This window comes from Jaculus jaculus, chromosome 12, assembly GCF_020740685.1.
Source record: "Jaculus jaculus isolate mJacJac1 chromosome 12, mJacJac1.mat.Y.cur, whole genome shotgun sequence".
NCBI lineage: Eukaryota > Metazoa > Chordata > Mammalia > Rodentia > Dipodidae > Jaculus > Jaculus jaculus.
Genome location: NC_059113.1, coordinates 25,598,309 through 25,617,366, shown reverse-complemented (window position 1 = coordinate 25,617,366; position 19,058 = coordinate 25,598,309). Strand labels below are relative to the sequence as shown.

At 41.3% G+C, this 19,058-nt stretch overlaps 2 protein-coding genes across 2 annotated transcripts in view; both read left to right on the top strand.

Moving 5' to 3' along the window:
* The window catches only part of LOC123453551 (mucin-2-like), a 43,988-nt gene extending 28,676 nt beyond the window's left edge, over positions 1 to 15,312 (top strand). Inside the window, exons 20-30 of the mRNA XM_045130569.1 lie at positions 220 to 235; positions 311 to 939; positions 1,378 to 1,523; positions 2,057 to 2,111; positions 3,816 to 4,535; positions 4,968 to 5,113; positions 5,648 to 5,702; positions 11,015 to 11,734; positions 12,167 to 12,312; positions 12,847 to 12,901; positions 14,607 to 15,312. Of these exons, the coding sequence (XP_044986504.1) occupies positions 220 to 235; positions 311 to 939; positions 1,378 to 1,523; positions 2,057 to 2,111; positions 3,816 to 4,535; positions 4,968 to 5,113; positions 5,648 to 5,702; positions 11,015 to 11,734; positions 12,167 to 12,312; positions 12,847 to 12,901; positions 14,607 to 15,312 (3,394 nt within the window). The remainder of the gene's footprint in view (positions 1 to 219; positions 236 to 310; positions 940 to 1,377; positions 1,524 to 2,056; positions 2,112 to 3,815; positions 4,536 to 4,967; positions 5,114 to 5,647; positions 5,703 to 11,014; positions 11,735 to 12,166; positions 12,313 to 12,846; positions 12,902 to 14,606) is intronic.
* Positions 15,313 to 15,317: 5 nt separating this feature from the next.
* The window catches only part of LOC123453550 (cell surface glycoprotein 1-like), a 28,889-nt gene continuing 25,148 nt past the window's right edge, over positions 15,318 to 19,058 (top strand). The window contains exons 1-2 of the mRNA XM_045130568.1: positions 15,318 to 15,327; positions 15,761 to 15,906. Coding sequence (XP_044986503.1) covers positions 15,867 to 15,906 — 40 coding nt within the window. The 5' untranslated portion in view covers positions 15,318 to 15,327; positions 15,761 to 15,866. The remainder of the gene's footprint in view (positions 15,328 to 15,760; positions 15,907 to 19,058) is intronic.

The window sequence follows — 19,058 nt, the reverse complement described above, 5'->3', positions numbered from 1 at the left end:
GGTGCATCTGGCATTGGTTCCCAGTGGCTGAGAGCCCTAGATTGTCTGTTGTCTGTCCAGTGGTCTTTTTTACTGACCCCCCCACAAATAAATAATAATGAAAGTGTTAAATTTAAAATATATATAAACAGGGTAAATGTGTGTAATTTTCCCTAATTATTATGCAACCTTGATGAGTAGACTTATTACAAAACATTGTTTTCTACGATTAACTTGCAGAAATGAAAGAGCCTATGCTTTGGAGAAAGGAAATAAAAGTGCAATTACAAAAAGTCAATTGAGAGAATTGGTGAGAATACCAACACGTGAGACATCCGCTTCAGAAATGGACTCTCCTTACGGTCCTGACACTTCTGGAGTCCCAGATACTCTTGATGGTCCGGACACCCACGATGGTCAGGACACATGTGATGGTCCAGATACTACCACTCTTTCAGATCATCCTGATGGTCCGGACACCCCTGATGGTACAGACATTTCTGATGGTCCACATAATCCTGATGGTCCAGATATTCCTGATGCTGCGGACACTCCTGATGGTCTGGATATTCCTGTTGGTTCAGATAATCCTCATGATCCGGACACTCCCGATGGTCCAGACACTCCTTACAGTCTGGGCAGTTCTGATGATCCTGATCGCTCTGATGTTCCTGATACTTCTGAGGGGCCCAGTACTCCTGTTGGTCCCATAACTTCTGATGGTTGCAGTACTTCTGAGAGAACCCGTGTTTCTCATGGTCCCAATGCTCAGGATTGTCCTGAATCTCCTGCTCCTCTTGCTGCCCTTCTGGATCGTGCTGTTTCTGTGGAAGCTGAGGTTCCTGCCCCTCTTTCTGTTCCTGCTGATGTTCCCGCATCTCCTAATGCTGCTGACTATGATGATGAAGAACATGCTCTACAAGTTGTAAAAGTCGTTCCCACAAAGGAGAAAAATGATAAGTAAGATGATGGCAATAATTTAGGCTAGATAATTATTCTTTGCCAAGAAAGATTCTTTGTAATTTGGGCTCTTTTTTATGATGACTAATTAATAACCACGTAGATGGCTTTTCGGTTAAGGGGCTTGCCTGTGAAGCATAAGAAATCCTGCTCAGATCTCGAGATCCCATGGAGCCAGGTGCAGTGATGCAAACATGCAATGTCACACATGCACACAAGGGGGCACAGGCGTTTGATGCATGGTCACAGTGGCTCAAGAAACTGGTCTGCCCATTCTCTCTCTGTCTCTCCCTTTCTCCATCTCTCTCAAATTATAAATTACAAAACTTAAAACTTTAAGAAATGTGAAAGGGGCATTTTTGGAATTTTGTCATATTGTTTTGTAACGTTGTGGTGTAGAATTAAGAGACACCATTATTCTGTATGACTACCTTGCAGAAATGAAAGTGCCTGTCCTTTGGAGAAAGTAAACAAACGGGAAATTACAAAAAGTCCATTGAACGAATTGGTGAGAACATCAACACCTAAGACATCTACTGCAGAAATGGACACGTTGATGGAAGTGAACGGTCATCGCGTGTCAGGTGAAATGCAGCACACAGGGCGCAGGCTTAATGATGGAGCTAGGGAATCAAGCCAAGACGGCACGCTTTGTGAACAAGCTACTTTAGCTTCTGAAACACCTCCCAAAACTGTAACGATCTGATTCTTACTGCATCTACCTGAATTTGTAACCATTTTCTGCCTAACATTCTCAGTTAGACTAAGATCAATGAGAGCCAAGATGTGATCTATTCAATTATCTGAGCTTTAAAAATACATTACACACAGGTGGGCACCATGCTGCACACCTTTAGTCCCCACACTTGGGATGCAGAGGTAGGAGGATCACTTTGAGTTCAAGGCCACCCCGAGTAAACAGTGAATTGCAGGTTACCCGAGCTAGAGTGAGACCCTACTTAAAAAACAAATTATCTGTATATGTATGTTACACATTATACAAACATCATCAGTAGACATTTCCTTAGAATATGAATGAGGGAAGCTAAAAATGCATATTACACACACATAAAAATGACACATATATTATTTCCTTCTCCTTTTCTCCATGATGCAGAGTCCGCTGTCAGATTGGAACGTAATGATCAAGCATTTTCATACAAATGCCACAGGTAAGTTAAAATTAATGAGAATGATGTAGCTACGAACGTAATTCTAGAAGTGGCGAAACCTAAAATTTTGTTACAAATAAATCCACAACTAGGAATAATTAAAAGGTATAATTACAGTATCCTACCATTTTCTATTCATTGATTTGTTTTTTTATATGAAACAAATTGAAAGAGTCAGATATATATATGTATATATATGTATATATATGTATATAGGAGAGAAAGGGAGAGAAAGAGAGAGAGAGAGACACGGGCCCAGAGAGATTGAGATTGGGGGATCTAGGGCCTCCAGCCTCTGCCGACAAATTCCACATGCATGCGTCCCCTTGTGAATCAGACTTACATGGGTCCTGAGGAATTGAACCAGTGGATTCCTTGGCTTTGCATGCAAGTGCCTTAACTGCTAAGCCATCTGTGCACCCCAAATTTTCCTACTTTTAAATGCCTAGTTGTTTTTACTGCAGAAATGAAAGGGTACACTCCCTGTACTGAGTTCATGTTGTTTTTTGTTTGTTTCTGTTTGGTTTTGGCTTTTCAAAGTAAGGTTTCTCTATAGCCCAGGCTGACTTGGAATGCACCATGTGGTGTCTCAGGATGGCCTGAAAGTCACAGTCATCCTCCTAGCTCTACCTCTAAACTGCTGGGATTAAAGGAGTGTGCCACAAAATCCAACCCTATCATGTGTGTGTGTGCCTATACCCTATTTTTTTCCTATCATCAGTAGATAGATGTCTAAGGAGATATTACCCTTTAATTTTTAGCAGAGTGCATTGAAGACCATGAGATGGAATCTGGAGGTGTTGATAAAAGTTCACAAAAGAATCCATTTGGCTACCTAGGTGTTGTGCAGGACGCCTTTGATTCCTGCAAATGGGAGTGGGACCTAGGAGTATCTCTGTGAGTTTGAGTACAACCAGAGTGTACGTGTGAATCACAGGTCAACCAGAGCTGAGAGCAAGATCCAACCTTGCCAATCAAAACAAAACAAAATAAAAAATCCATGAAAATAGAAAGCAGACCATGGTGAGGAAAGAAACAATGGTACAAATGATTATGGGGTTGAACAGAGGGTTGATATAACAAAAACGTACCTAGTTTGCAAAACACATTGAAATCTAATTCATCTCCCTGTATCTGATCATGTTTAGTCAGTTAATTCGGACTGGAATTGCAGGTGACTGCGTTTTCTGGAGTAGTATGCAAAAGCAGTATCTTAATGGAATTCAACATGCAAATGATGTGCTGACAAGAAAGTAGCAGGAATGGAGGTTTAGCCTTCAATTATTTAATTAACAACATTCAGACAACACTAGAGAGAAATGTGTAATATTTTGTGCTTTTTGTTATGAAGTGCATTAACTTTAAATGAAGACATGGCTTAGCGGTTAAGTGTTTGCCTTTGAAGCCTAAGAAAACCTGTTCCCCTCCAGGTCTCACATGCAGATGCAGTGAGTTAAGCATGCACTGTTGCGCATGCACACAAGGCCAAGGGTGCATCTGGCATTGGTTCCCAGTGGCTGAGATTGTCTGTTCTCTGTCTAGTGGTCTTCTTATCTGACCCCTCCCCCACCAATAAATAATAATGAAAGTGTTAAATTTGAAAAATGTATAAACAGGGTAAATGTGTGTAATTTTCCCTAATTGTTTTGCAACCTTGATGACTAGATTTATTACAAAACATTGTTTTCTGTGATTAACTTGCAGGAATAAAAGAGCCTATCCTTTGGAGAAAGGAAATAAAAGTGCACTTACAAAAAGTCAATTGAGAGAATTGGTGAGAATACCAACACGTGAGACATCCGCTTCAGAAATGGACTCTCCTTACGGTCCTGACACTTCTGGTGTCCCAGATACTCTTGATGGTCCGGACACCCACGATGGTCTCGACACATGTGATGGTCCAGATACTACCACTCTTTCAGATCATCCTGATGGTCCGGACACCCCTGATGGTACAGACACTTCTGATGGTCCACATAATCCTGATGGTCCAGACATTCCTGATGGTCCGGACACTCCTGATGGTCCAGATATTCCTGTTGGTTCAGATAATCCTCATGATCCGGACACTCCCGATGGTCCAGACACTCCTTACAGTCTGGGTACTTCTGATGATCCTGATCCCTCTGATGTTCCTGATGCTTCTGAGGGGCCCAGTACTCCTGTTGGTCCCATAACTTCTGATGGTTGCAGTACTTCTGAGAATCCCCGAGTTTCTCATGTTCCCAATACTCAGGATGGTCCTGAATCTCCTGCTCCTCTTGCTGCCCTTCTGGATCCTGCTATTTCTGAGGAAGCTGATGTTCCTGCCCCTCCTTCTGTTCCTGCCGATGGTCCCGAATCTCCTAATGCTGCTGACTATGATGATGAAGAACATGCTCTACAAGTTGTTAAAGTTGTTCCCACTAAGGAGAAAAATGATAAGTAAGATGATGGCAATAATTTAGATAATTATTCTTTGCCAAGAAAATTCATTCTAATATGGGCTCATTTTTATGATGACTAAATAATAACCATGTAGATGGCTTTGCGGTTAAGGGACTTGCCTGTGAAGCATCAGAAATCCTGCTCTGATCTCGACATCCCATGTAGCCAGGAGCAATGGTGCAAACATGCAATGTCACACATGCACACAAGGGGGCACAGGCGTTTGATGCATGGTCACAGTGGCTCAAGAAACTGGTCTGCCCATTCTCTCTCTGTCTGTCCCTTTCTCCATCTCTCTCAAATTATAAATTACAAAACTTAAAATTTTAAGTAATGTGAAAGGGGCATATTTGGAATTTTGTCATACTGTTTTGTAACGTTGTGGTGTAGAATTAATACACAACATTATTCTGTATGACTACCTTGCAGAAATGAAAGTGCCTGTCCTTTGGAGAAAGTAAACAAATGGGAAATTACAAAAAGTCCATTGAACGAATTGGTGAGAACATCAACACCTAAGACATCTACTGCAGAAATGGACACATTGGTGGAAGTGAACGGTGATTGCGTGTCAGGTGAAGTCCAGCACACAGGGAGCAGGCTTAATGATGGAGCTAGGGAGTCAATCCAAGACGACACGCTTTGTGAACAAGCTACTTTAGCTTCTGAAACACCTCCCAAATCTGTAACGATCTGTTTCTTACTTCATCTACCTGAATTTATAACCATTTTCTGCCTAACATTCTCTGTTAGACTAAGATCAATGAGAGCCAAGATGTGATCTATTCAATTATCTGAGCTTTAAAAATGCATTACACACAGCTAGGCACCATGCTGCTCACATTTAGTCCCCACACTTGGGATGCAGAGGTAGGAGGATCACTTGGAGTTCAAGGCCACCCTGAGAAAACAGTGAATTGCAGGTTATCCCGGGCTACAGTGAGACCCTACTTAAAAATCAAATTATTTGTATATGTATGTTACACATTATACAAACATCATCAGTAGACATTTCCTCAGAATATGAATGAGGGAAGCTAAAAATGCATATTACACACACATAAAAATGACTCATATATTATTTACTTCTCCTTTTCTCCATGATACAGAGTCCGCTGTCAGATTGGAACGTAATGATCAAGCATTTTCATACAAATGCCACAGGTAAGTTAAAATTAATGAGAATGATGTAGCTACGAACGTAATTCTAGAAGTGGCGAAACCTAAAATTTTGTTACAAATAAATCCACAACTAGGAATAATTAAAAGGTATAATTACAGTATCCTACCGTTTTCTATTCATTGATTGGTTTATTTGTTTGAAACAGATTGAAAGTGTCTGATATATATATGTATATATATGTATATGGAGAGAGAGAGGGAGAGAAAGTGAGAGACAGAGAGACACGTGCATAGAGATATTGAGATTGGGGGATCTAGGGCCTCCAGCCTCTGCCGATGAATTCCACATGCATGCGTCCCCTTGTGAATCAGACTTACATGGGTCCTGAGGAATTGAACCTGTGGATTCCTTGGCTTTGCATGCAAGTGCCTTAACTGCTAAGCCATCTGTGCACCCCAAATTCCCCTACTTTTAAATGCCTAGTTGTTCTTACTGCAGAAATGAAAGGGTACATTCCCTGTACTGAGTTCATGTTGTTTTTTGTTTGTTTCTGTTTGGTTGTGGCTTTTCAAAGTAAGGTTTCTCTATAGCCCAGGCTGACTTGGAATGCACCATGTGGTGTCTCAGGGTGGCCTGAAACTCACAGTCATCCTCCTAGCTCTACCTCCAAATTGCTGGGATTAAAGGAGTATGCCACAAATCCAACCTTTTCTGTGTGTGTGTGTGTGTGCCTATACCGTATTATTTTCCTATCATCAGTAGATAGATGCCTAAGGAGATATTACCCTTTAGTTTTTAGCAGAGTGCATTGAAGACCATGAGATGGAATCTGGAGGTGTTGATAAAAGTTCTCAACAGAATCCATTTGGCTACCTAGGTGTTGTGCAGGACGCCTTTGATTCCTGCAAATGGCAGTGGGACCTAGGAGGATCTGTGTGATTTTGAGTACAACCAGAGTGTACGTAGTGAATCACAGGTCAACCAGAGCTGAGAGCGATATCCAACCTTGCCAAACAAAACAAAACATAATAAAAAATCCATGAAAATAGAAAGCAGGCCATGGTGGGGCAAGGAAACAATGGTACAAATGAGTATGGGGTTGAACAGAGGGTTGATATAACAAAAACATACCTAGTTTGAAAAACACATTGAAATCTAATTCATCTCCCTGTATCTGATCATGTTTAGTCAGTTAATTCGGACTGGAATTGCAGGTGACTGAGTATTCTGGAGTAGTATGCAAAAGCAGTATCTTAATGGAATTCAACATGCAAATGATGTGCTGACATGAAAGTATCAGGAATGGAGGTTTAGCCTTCAATTATGTAATTAACAACATTCAGACAACACTAGAGAGAAATGTGTCATTCTTTGTGCTTTTTGTTGTGCGTTTTCTTAGTAGCAATAACTTTAAATGAAGACATGACTTAGCGGTTAAGTGTCTGCCTTTGAAGCCTAAGAAAACCTGTTCCTCTCCGGGTCTCACATGCAGATGCAGTGAGTCAAGCATGCACTATGCGCATGCACACAAGGCGAAGGGTGCATCTGGCATTGGTTCCCAGGGGCTGAGAGCCCTGGATAGTCTGTTGTCTGTCCAGTGGTCTTTTTTACTGACCCCCCCACAAATAAATAATAATGAAAGTGTTAAATTTGAAAAATATATAAACAGGGTAAATGTGTGTAATTTTCCCTAATTATTATGCAACCTTGATGAGTAGACTTATTACAAAACATTGTTTTCTACGATTAACTTGCAGAAATGAAAGAGCCTATGCTTTGGAGAAAGGAAATAAAAGTGCAATTACAAAAAGTCAATTGAGAGAATTGGTGAGAATACCAACACGTGAGACATCCGCTTCAGAAATGGACTCTCCTTACGGTCCTGACACTTCTGGAGTCCCAGATACTCTTGATGGTCCGGACACCCACGATGGTCAGGACACATGTGATGGTCCAGATACTACCACTCTTTCAGATCATCCTGATGGTCCGGACACCCCTGATGGTACAGACATTTCTGATGGTCCACATAATCCTGATGGTCCAGATATTCCTGATGGTGCGGACACTCCTGATGGTCTGGATATTCCTGTTGGTTCAGATAATCCTCATGATCCGGACACTCCCGATGGTCCAGACACTCCTTACAGTCTGGGCAGTTCTGATGATCCTGATCGCTCTGATGTTCCTGATGCTTCTGAGGGGCCCAGTACTCCTGTTGGTCCCATAACTTCTGATGGTTGCAGTACTTCTGAGAGAACCCGTGTTTCTCATGGTCCCAATGCTCAGGATTGTCCTGAATCTCCTGCTCCTCTTGCTGCCCTTCTGGATCGTGCTGTTTCTGTGGAAGCTGAGGTTCCTGCCCCTCTTTCTGTTCCTGCTGATGTTCCCGCATCTCCTAATGCTGCTGACTATGATGATGAAAAACATGCTCTACAAGTTGTAAAAGTCGTTCCCACAAAGGAGAAAAATGATAAGTAAGATGATGGCAATAATTTAGGCTAGATAATTATTCTTTGCCAAGAAAGATTCTTTGTAATTTGGGCTCTTTTTTATGATGACTAATTAATAACCACGTAGATGGCTTTTCGGTTAAGGGGCTTGCCTGTGAAGCATAAGAAATCCTGCTCAGATCTCGAGATCCCATGGAGCCAGGTGCAGTGATGCAAACATGCAATGTCACACATGCACACAAGGGGGCACAGGCGTTTGATGCATGGTCACAGTGGCTCAAGAAACTGGTCTGCCCATTCTCTCTCTGTCTCTCCCTTTCTCCATCTCTCTCAAATTATAAATTACAAAACTTAAAACTTTAAGAAATGTGAAAGGGGCATTTTTGGAATTTTGTCATATTGTTTTGTAACGTTGTGGTGTAGAATTAAGAGACACCATTATTCTGTATGACTACCTTGCAGAAATGAAAGTGCCTGTCCTTTGGAGAAAGTAAACAAACGGGAAATTACAAAAAGTCCATTGAACGAATTGGTGAGAACATCAACACCTAAGACATCTACTGCAGAAATGGACACGTTGATGGAAGTGAACGGTCATCGCGTGTCAGGTGAAATGCAGCACACAGGGCGCAGGCTTAATGATGGAGCTAGGGAATCAAGCCAAGACGGCACGCTTTGTGAACAAGCTACTTTAGCTTCTGAAACACCTCCCAAAACTGTAACGATCTGATTCTTACTGCATCTACCTGAATTTGTAACCATTTTCTGCCTAACATTCTCAGTTAGACTAAGATCAATGAGAGCCAAGATGTGATCTATTCAATTATCTGAGCTTTAAAAATACATTACACACAGGTGGGCACCATGCTGCACACCTTTAGTCCCCACACTTGGGATGCAGAGGTAGGAGGATCACTTTGAGTTCAAGGCCACCCCGAGTAAACAGTGAATTGCAGGTTACCCGGGCTAGAGTGAGACCCTACTTAAAAAACAAATTATCTGTATATGTATGTTACACATTATACAAACATCATCAGTAGACATTTCCTTAGAATATGAATGAGGGAAGCTAAAAATGCATATTACACACACATAAAAATGACTCATATATTATTTCCTTCTCCTTTTCTCCATGATACAGAGTCCGCTGTCAGATTGGAACGTAATGATCAAGCATTTTCATACAAATGCCAAAGGTAAGTTAAAATTAATGAGAATGATGTAGCTACGAACGTAATTCTAGAAGTGGCGAAACCTAAAATTTTGTTACAAATAAATCCACAACTAGGAATAATTAAAAGGTATAATTACAGTATCCTACCATTTTCTATTCATTGATTTGTTTTTTTATATGAAACAAATTGAAAGAGTCAGATATATATATGTATATATATGTATATATATGTATATAGGAGAGAAAGGGAGAGAAAGAGAGAGAGAGAGACACGGGCCCAGAGAGATTGAGATTGGGGGATCTAGGGCCTCCAGCCTCTGCCGACAAATTCCACATGCATGCGTCCCCTTGTGAATCAGACTTACATGGGTCCTGAGGAATTGAACCAGTGGATTCCTTGGCTTTGCATGCAAGTGCCTTAACTGCTAAGCCATCTGTGCACCCCAAATTTTCCTACTTTTAAATGCCTAGTTGTTTTTACTGCAGAAATGAAAGGGTACACTCCCTGTACTGAGTTCATGTTGTTTTTTGTTTGTTTCTGTTTGGTTTTGGCTTTTCAAAGTAAGGTTTCTCTATAGCCCAGGCTGACTTGGAATGCACCATGTGGTGTCTCAGGATGGCCTGAAAGTCACAGTCATCCTCCTAGCTCTACCTCTAAACTGCTGGGATTAAAGGAGTGTGCCACAAAATCCAACCCTATCATGTGTGTGTGTGCCTATACCCTATTTTTTTCCTATCATCAGTAGATAGATGTCTAAGGAGATATTACCCTTTAATTTTTAGCAGAGTGCATTGAAGACCATGAGATGGAATCTGGAGGTGTTGATAAAAGTTCACAAAAGAATCCATTTGGCTACCTAGGTGTTGTGCAGGACGCCTTTGATTCCTGCAAATGGGAGTGGGACCTAGGAGTATCTCTGTGAGTTTGAGTACAACCAGAGTGTACGTGTGAATCACAGGTCAACCAGAGCTGAGAGCAAGATCCAACCTTGCCAATCAAAACAAAACAAAATAAAAAATCCATGAAAATAGAAAGCAGACCATGGTGAGGAAAGAAACAATGGTACAAATGATTATGGGGTTGAACAGAGGGTTGATATAACAAAAACGTACCTAGTTTGCAAAACACATTGAAATCTAATTCATCTCCCTGTATCTGATCATGTTTAGTCAGTTAATTCGGACTGGAATTGCAGGTGACTGCGTTTTCTGGAGTAGTATGCAAAAGCAGTATCTTAATGGAATTCAACATGCAAATGATGTGCTGACAAGAAAGTAGCAGGAATGGAGGTTTAGCCTTCAATTATTTAATTAACAACATTCAGACAACACTAGAGAGAAATGTGTAATATTTTGTGCTTTTTGTTATGAAGTGCATTAACTTTAAATGAAGACATGGCTTAGCGGTTAAGTGTTTGCCTTTGAAGCCTAAGAAAACCTGTTCCCCTCCAGGTCTCACATGCAGATGCAGTGAGTTAAGCATGCACTGTTGCGCATGCACACAAGGCCAAGGGTGCATCTGGCATTGGTTCCCAGTGGCTGAGATTGTCTGTTCTCTGTCTAGTGGTCTTCTTATCTGACCCCTCCCCCACCAATAAATAATAATGAAAGTGTTAAATTTGAAAAATGTATAAACAGGGTAAATGTGTGTAATTTTCCCTAATTGTTTTGCAACCTTGATGACTAGATTTATTACAAAACATTGTTTTCTGTGATTAACTTGCAGGAATAAAAGAGCCTATCCTTTGGAGAAAGGAAATAAAAGTGCACTTACAAAAAGTCAATTGAGAGAATTGGTGAGAATACCAACACGTGAGACATCCGCTTCAGAAATGGACTCTCCTTACGGTCCTGACACTTCTGGTGTCCCAGATACTCTTGATGGTCCGGACACCCACGATGGTCTCGACACATGTGATGGTCCAGATACTACCACTCTTTCAGATCATCCTGATGGTCCGGACACCCCTGATGGTACAGACATTTCTGATGGTCCACATAATCCTGATGGTCCAGATATTCCTGATGGTGCGGACACTCCTGATGGTCTGGATATTCCTGTTGGTTCAGATAATCCTCATGATCCGGACACTCCCGATGGTCCAGACACTCCTTACAGTCTGGGCAGTTCTGATGATCCTGATCCCTCTGATGTTCCTGATGCTTCTGAGGGGCCCAGTACTCCTGTTGGTCCCATAACTTCTGATGGTTGCAGTACTTCTGAGAATCCCCGAGTTTCTCATGGTCCCAATACTCAGGATGGTCCTGAATCTCCTGCTCCTCTTGCTGCCCTTCTGGATCCTGCTATTTCTGAGGAAGCTGATGTTCCTGCCCCTCTTTCTGTTCCTGCCGATGGTCCCGCATCTCCTAATGCTGCTGACTATGATGATGAAGAACATGCTCTACAAGTTGTTAAAGTTGTTCCCACTAAGGAGAAAAATGATAAGTAAGATGATGGCAACAATTTAGATAATTATTCTTTGCCAAGAAAATTCATTCTAATATGGGCTCATTTTTATGATGACTAAATAATAACCATGTAGATGGCTTTGCGGTTAAGGGACTTGCCTGTGAAGCATCAGAAATCCTGCTCTGATCTCGACATCCCATGTAGCCAGGAGCAATGGTGCAAACATGCAATGTCACACATGCACACAAGGGGGCACAGGCGTTTGATGCATGGTCACAGTGGCTCAAGAAACTGGTCTGCCCATTCTCTCTCTGTCTGTCCCTTTCTCCATCTCTCTCAAATTATAAATTACAAAACTTAAAATTTTAAGTAATGTGAAAGGGGCATATTTGGAATTTTGTCATACTGTTTTGTAACGTTGTGGTGTAGAATTAATACACAACATTATTCTGTATGACTACCTTGCAGAAATGAAAGTGCCTGTCCTTTGGAGAAAGTAAACAAACGGGAAATTACAAAAAGTCCATTGAACGAATTGGTGAGAACATCAACACCTAAGACATCTACTGCAGAAATGGACACATTGGTGGAAGTGAACGGTGATTGCGTGTCAGGTGAAGTCCAGCACACAGGGAGCAGGCTTAATGATGGAGCTAGGGAGTCAATCCAAGACGACACGCTTTGTGAACAAGCTACTTTAGCTTCTGAAACACCTCCCAAATCTGTAACGATCTGTTTCTTACTTCATCTACCTGAATTTATAACCATTTTCTGCCTAACATTCTCTGTTAGACTAAGATCAATGAGAGCCAAGATGTGATCTATTCAATTATCTGAGCTTTAAAAATGCATTACACACAGCTAGGCACCATGCTGCTCACATTTAGTCCCCACACTTGGGATGCAGAGGTAGGAGGATCACTTGGAGTTCAAGGCCACCCTGAGAAAACAGTGAATTGCAGGTTATCCCGGGCTACAGTGAGACCCTACTTAAAAATCAAATTATTTGTATATGTATGTTACACATTATACAAACATCATCAGTAGACATTTCCTCAGAATATGAATGAGGGAAGCTAAAAATGCATATTACACACACATAAAAATGACTCATATATTATTTACTTCTCCTTTTCTCCATGATACAGAGTCCACTGTCAGATTGGAACGTAATGATCAAGCATTTTCATACAAATGCCACAGGTAAGTTAAAATTAATGAGAATGATGTAGCTACGAACGTAATTCTAGAAGTGGCGAAACCTAAAATTTTGTTACAAATAAATCCACAACTAGGAATAATTAAAAGGTATAATTACAGTATCCTACCGTTTTCTATTCATTGATTGGTTTATTTGTTTGAAACAGATTGAAAGTGTCTGATATATATATGTATATATATGTATATGGAGAGAGAGAGGGAGAGAAAGTGAGAGACAGAGAGACACGTGCATAGAGATATTGAGATTGGGGGATCTAGGGCCTCCAGCCTCTGCCGATGAATTCCACATGCATGCGTCCCCTTGTGAATCAGACTTACATGGGTCCTGAGGAATTGAACCTGTGGATTCCTTGGCTTTGCATGCAAGTGCCTTAACTGCTAAGCCATCTGTGCACCCCAAATTCCCCTACTTTTAAATGCCTAGTTGTTCTTACTGCAGAAATGAAAGGGTACATTCCCTGTACTGAGTTCATGTTGTTTTTTGTTTGTTTCTGTTTGGTTGTGGCTTTTCAAAGTAAGGTTTCTCTATAGCCCAGGCTGACTTGGAATGCACCATGTGGTGTCTCAGGGTGGCCTGAAACTCACAGTCATCCTCCTAGCTCTACCTCCAAATTGCTGGGATTAAAGGAGCATGCCACAAATCCAACCTTTTCTGTGTGTGTGTGTGTGTGCCTATACCGTATTATTTTCCTATCATCAGTAGATAGATGCCTAAGGAGATATTACCCTTTAGTTTTTATCAGAGTGGATTGAAGACCATGAGATGGAATCTGGAGGTGTTGATAAAAGTTCTCAAAGGAATCCATTTGGCTACCTAGGTGTTGTGCAGGACGCCTTTGATTCCTGCAAATGGGAGTGGGACGTAGGAGGATCTCTGTGAGTTGGAGTACAACCAGAGTGTACGTAGTGAATCACAGGTCAACCAGAGCTGAGAGCGAGATCCAACCTTGCCAAACAAAAGAAAACAAAATAAAAAATGCATGAAAATAGAAAACAGGCCATGGTGGGGCAAAGAAACAATGGTACAAATGAGTATGGTGTTGAACAGAGGGTTGATATAACAAAAACATACCTAGTTTGAAAGACACATTGAAATCTAATTCATCTCCCTGTATCTGATCATGTTTAGTCAGTTAATTCGGACTGGAATTGCAGGTGACTGAGTATTCTGGAGTAGTATGCAAAAGCAGTATCTTAATGGAGTTCAACATTCAAATGATGTGCTGACATGAAAGTATCAGGAATGGAGATTTAGTCTTCAATTATGTAATTAACAACATTCAGACAACACTAGAGAGAAATGTGTCATTCTTTGTGCTTTTTGTTATGAGTAGCAATAACTTTAAATGAAGACATGGCTTAGCGGTTAAGTGTCTGCCTTTGAAGCCTAAGGAAACTTGTTCCTCTCCGGGTCTCACATGCAGATGCAGTGAGTTAAGCATGCACTGTTGCGCATGCACACAAGGCAAAGGGTGCATCTGGCATTGGTTCCCAGTGGCTGAGAGCCCTAGATTGTCTGTTGTCTGTCTAGTGGTCTTTTTTTCTGACCCCCCACAAATAAATACTAATGAAAGTGTTAATTTGAAAATATATAAACAGGTTAAATGTGTATAATTTTCCCTAATTATTTTCCCACCTTGATGAGTAGACTTATTACAAAACATTGTTTTCTACGGTTAACTTGCAGAAATGAAAGAGCCTATCCTTTGGAGAAAGGAAATAAAAGTGCACTTACAAAATGTCAATTGAGAGAATTGATGAGAATACCAACACGTGAGACATCCAATTCAGAAATGGACTCTCCTTACGGTCCTGACACTTCTGGTGTCCCAGATACTCTTGATGGTCCAGACAGCCACGATGGTCTGGACACATGTGATGGTCCAGATACTACCACTCTTTCAGATCATCCTGATAGTCCGGACACCCCTGATGGTACAGACAATTCTGATGGTCCACGTAATCCTGATGGTCCAGATATTCCTGATGGTCCGGACACTCCTGATGGTCTGGATATTCCTGTTGGTTCAGATAATCCTCATGATCCGGACACTCCCGATGGTCCAGACACTCCTTACAGTCTGGGCACTTCTGATGATCCTGATCCCTCTGATGTTCCTGATGCTTCTGAGGGGCCCAGTACTCCTGTTGGTCCCATAACTTCTGATGGTTGCAGTACTTCTGAGAGTCCCCGTGTTTCTCATGGTCCCAATGCTCAGGATGGTCCAGAATCTCCTGCTCCTCTTGCTGCCCTTCTGGATCATGCTATTTCTGAGGAAGCTGAGGTTCCAGCCCCTCTTTCTGTTCCTGCTGATGTTCCCGCATCTCCTAATGCTGCTGACTATGATGATGAAGAATATGCTCTACAAGTTGCTAAAAGTCGTTCCCACTAAGGAGAAAAATGATAAGTAAGATGATGGCAATAATTTAGATAATTATTCTTTGCCAAGAAAGATTCTTTATAATTTGGGCTCATTTTTATGATGACTAAATAATAACCACGTAGATGGCTTTTCGGTTAAGGGGCTTGCCTGTGAAGCATAAGAAATCCTGCTCTGATCTCGAGATCCCATGGAGCCAGGTGCAGTGATGCAAACATGCAATGTCACACATGCACACAAGGGGGCACAGGCGTTTGATGCATGGTCACAGTGGCTCAAGAAACTGGTCTGCCCATTCTCTCTCTGTCTGTCCCTTTCTCCATCTCTCTCAAATTATAAATTACAAAACTTAAAACTTTAAGAAATGTGAAAGGGGCATTTTTGGAATTTTGTCATATTGTTTTGTAACGTTGTGGTGTAGAATTAAGAGACACCATTATTCTGTATGACTACCTTGCAGAAATGAAAGTGCCTGTCCTTTGGAGAAAGTAAACAAACGGGAAATTACAAAAAGTCCATTGAACGAATTGGTGAGAACATCAACACCTAAGACATCTACTGCAGAAATGGACACGTTGATGGAAGTGAACGGTCATCGCGTGTCAGGTGAAATGCAGCACACAGGGCGCAGGCTTAATGATGGAGCTAGGGAATCAAGCCAAGACGGCACGCTTTGTGAACAAGCTACTTTAGCTTCTGAAACACCTCCCAAATCTGTAACGATCTGATTCTTACTGCATCTACCTGAATTTGTAACCATTTTCTGCCTAACATTCTCAGTTAGACTAAGATCAATGAGAGCCAAGATGTGATCTATTCAATTATCTGAGCTTTAAAAATACATAACACACAGGTGGGCACCATGCTGCACACCTTTAGTCCCCACACTTGGGATGCAGAGGTAGGAGGATCACTTTGAGTTCAAGGCCACCCCGAGTAAACAGTGAATTGCAGGTTATCCCGGGCTAGAGTGAGACCCTACTTAAAAATCAAATTATCTGTATATGTATGTTACACATTATACAAACATCATCAGTAGACATTTCCTCAGAATATGAATGAGGGAAGCTAAAAATGCATATTACACACACATAAAAATGACTCATATATTATTTACTTCTCCTTTTCTCCATGATACAGAGTCCGCTGTCAAATTGGAACGTAATGATCAAGCATTTTCATACAAATGCCACAGGTAAGTTAAAATTAATGAGAATGATGTAGCTACGAACGTAATTCTAGAAGTGGCGATACCTAAAATTTTGTTACAAATAAATCCACAACTAGGAATAATTAAAAGGTATAATTACAGTATCCTACCGTTTTCTATTCATTGATTTGTTTATTTGTTTGAAACAGATTGAAAGAGTCAGATATATACATGTATATATATGTATATGGAGAGAGAGAGGGAGAGAAAGAGAGAGAGAGAGAGACACGGGCCCAGAGAGATTGAGATTGGGGGATCTAGGGCCTCCAGCCTCTGCCGACGAATTCCACATGCATGCGTCCCCTTGTGAATCAGACTTACATGGGTCCTGAGGAATTGAACCAGTGGATTCCTTGGCTTTGCATGCAAGTGCCTTAACTGCTAAGCCATCTGTGCACCCCAAATTTTCCTACTTTTAAATGCCTAGTTGTTTTTACTGCAGAAATGAAAGGGTACACTCCCTGTACTGAGTTCATGTTGTTTTTTGTTTGTTTCTGTTTGGTTTTGGCTTTTCAAAGTAAGGTTTCTCTATAGCCCAGGCTGACTTGGAATGCACCATGTGGTGTCTCAGGATGGCCTGAAAGTCACAGTCATCCTCCTAGCTCTACCTCTAAACTGCTGGGATTAAAGGAGTGTGCCACAAAATCCAACCCTATCATGTGTTTGTGTGCCTATACCCTATTTTTTTCCTATCATCAGTAGATAGATGTCTAAGGAGATATTACCCTTTAATTTTTAGCAGAGTGCATTGAAGACCATGAGATGGAATCTGGAGGTGTTGATAAAAGTTCTCAACAGAATCCATTTGGCTACCTAGGTGTTGTGCAGGACGCCTTTGATTCCTGCAAATGGGAGTGGGACCTAGGAGGATCTCTGTGAGTTTGAGTACAACCAGAGTGTACGTGTGAATCACAGGTCAACCAGAGCTGAGAGCGAGATCCAACCTTGCCAAACAAAACAAAACAAAATAAAAAATCCATGAAAATAGAAAGCAGGCCATGGTGAGGAAAGGAAACAATGGTACAAATGAGTATGGGGTTGAACAGAGGGTTGATATAACAAAAACATACCTAGTTTGCAAAACACATTGAAATCTAATTCATCTCCCTGTATCTGATCATGTTTAGTCAGTTAATTCGGACTGGAATTGCAGGTGACTGAGTATTCTGGAGTAGTATGCAAAAGCAGTATCTTAATGGAATTCAACATGCAAATGATGTGCTGACATGAAAGTATCAGGAATGGAGGTTTAGCCTTCAATTATTAAATTAACAACATTCAGACAACAGTAGAGACAAATGTGTAATATTTTGTGCTTTTTGTTATGAAGTGCATTAACTTTAAATGAAGACATGGCTTAGCGGTTAAGTGTTTGCCTTTGAAGCCTAAGAAAACCTGTTCCCCTCCAGGTCTCACATGCAGATGCAGTGAGTTAAGCATGCACTGTTGCGCATGCACACAAGGCCAAGGGTGCATCTGGCATTGGTTCCCAGTGGCTGAGATTGTCTGTTCTCTGTCTAGTGGTCTTCTTATCTGACCCCTCCCCCACCAATAAATAATAATGAAAGTGTTAAATTTGAAAAATGTATAAACAGGGTAAATGTGTGTAATTTTCCCTAATTGTTTTGCAACCTTGATGACTAGATTTATTACAAAACATTGTTTTCTGTGATTAACTTGCAGGAATAAAAGAGCCTATCCTTTGGAGAAAGGAAATAAAAGTGCACTTACAAAAAGTCAATTGAGAGAATTGGTGAGAATACCAACACGTGAGACATCCGCTTCAGAAATGGACTCTCCTTACGGTCCTGACACTTCTGGTGTCCCAGATACTCTTGATGGTCCGGACACCCACGATGGTCTCGACACATGTGATGGTCCAGATACTACCACTCTTTCAGATCATCCTGATGGTCCGGACACCCCTGATGGTACAGACATTTCTGATGGTCCACATAATCCTGATGGTCCAGATATTCCTGATGGTGCGGACACTCCTGATGGTCTGGATATTCCTGTTGGTTCAGATAATCCTCATGATCCGGACACTCCCGATGGTCCAGACACTCCTTACAGTCTGGGCAGTTCTGATGATCCTGATCCCTCTGATGTTCCTGATGCTTCTGAGGGGCCCAGTACTCCTGTTGGTCCCATAACTTCTGATGGTTGCAGTACTTCTGAGAATCCCCGAGTTTCTCATGGTCCCAATACTCAGGATGGTCCTGAATCTCCTGCTCCTCTTGCTGCCCTTCTGGATCCTGCTATTTCTGAGGAAGCTGATGTTCCTGCCCCTCTTTCTGTTCCTGCCGATGGTCCCGCATCTCCTAATGCTGCTGACTATGATGATGAAGAACATGCTCTACAAGTTGTAAAAGTTGTTCCCACTAAGGAGAAAAATGATAAGTAAGATGATGGCAATAATTTAGATAATTATTCTTTGCCAAGAAAATTCATTCTAATATGGGCTCATTTTTATGATGACTAAATAATAACCATGTAGATGGCTTTGCGGTTAAGGGACTTGCCTGTGAAGCATCAGAAATCCTGC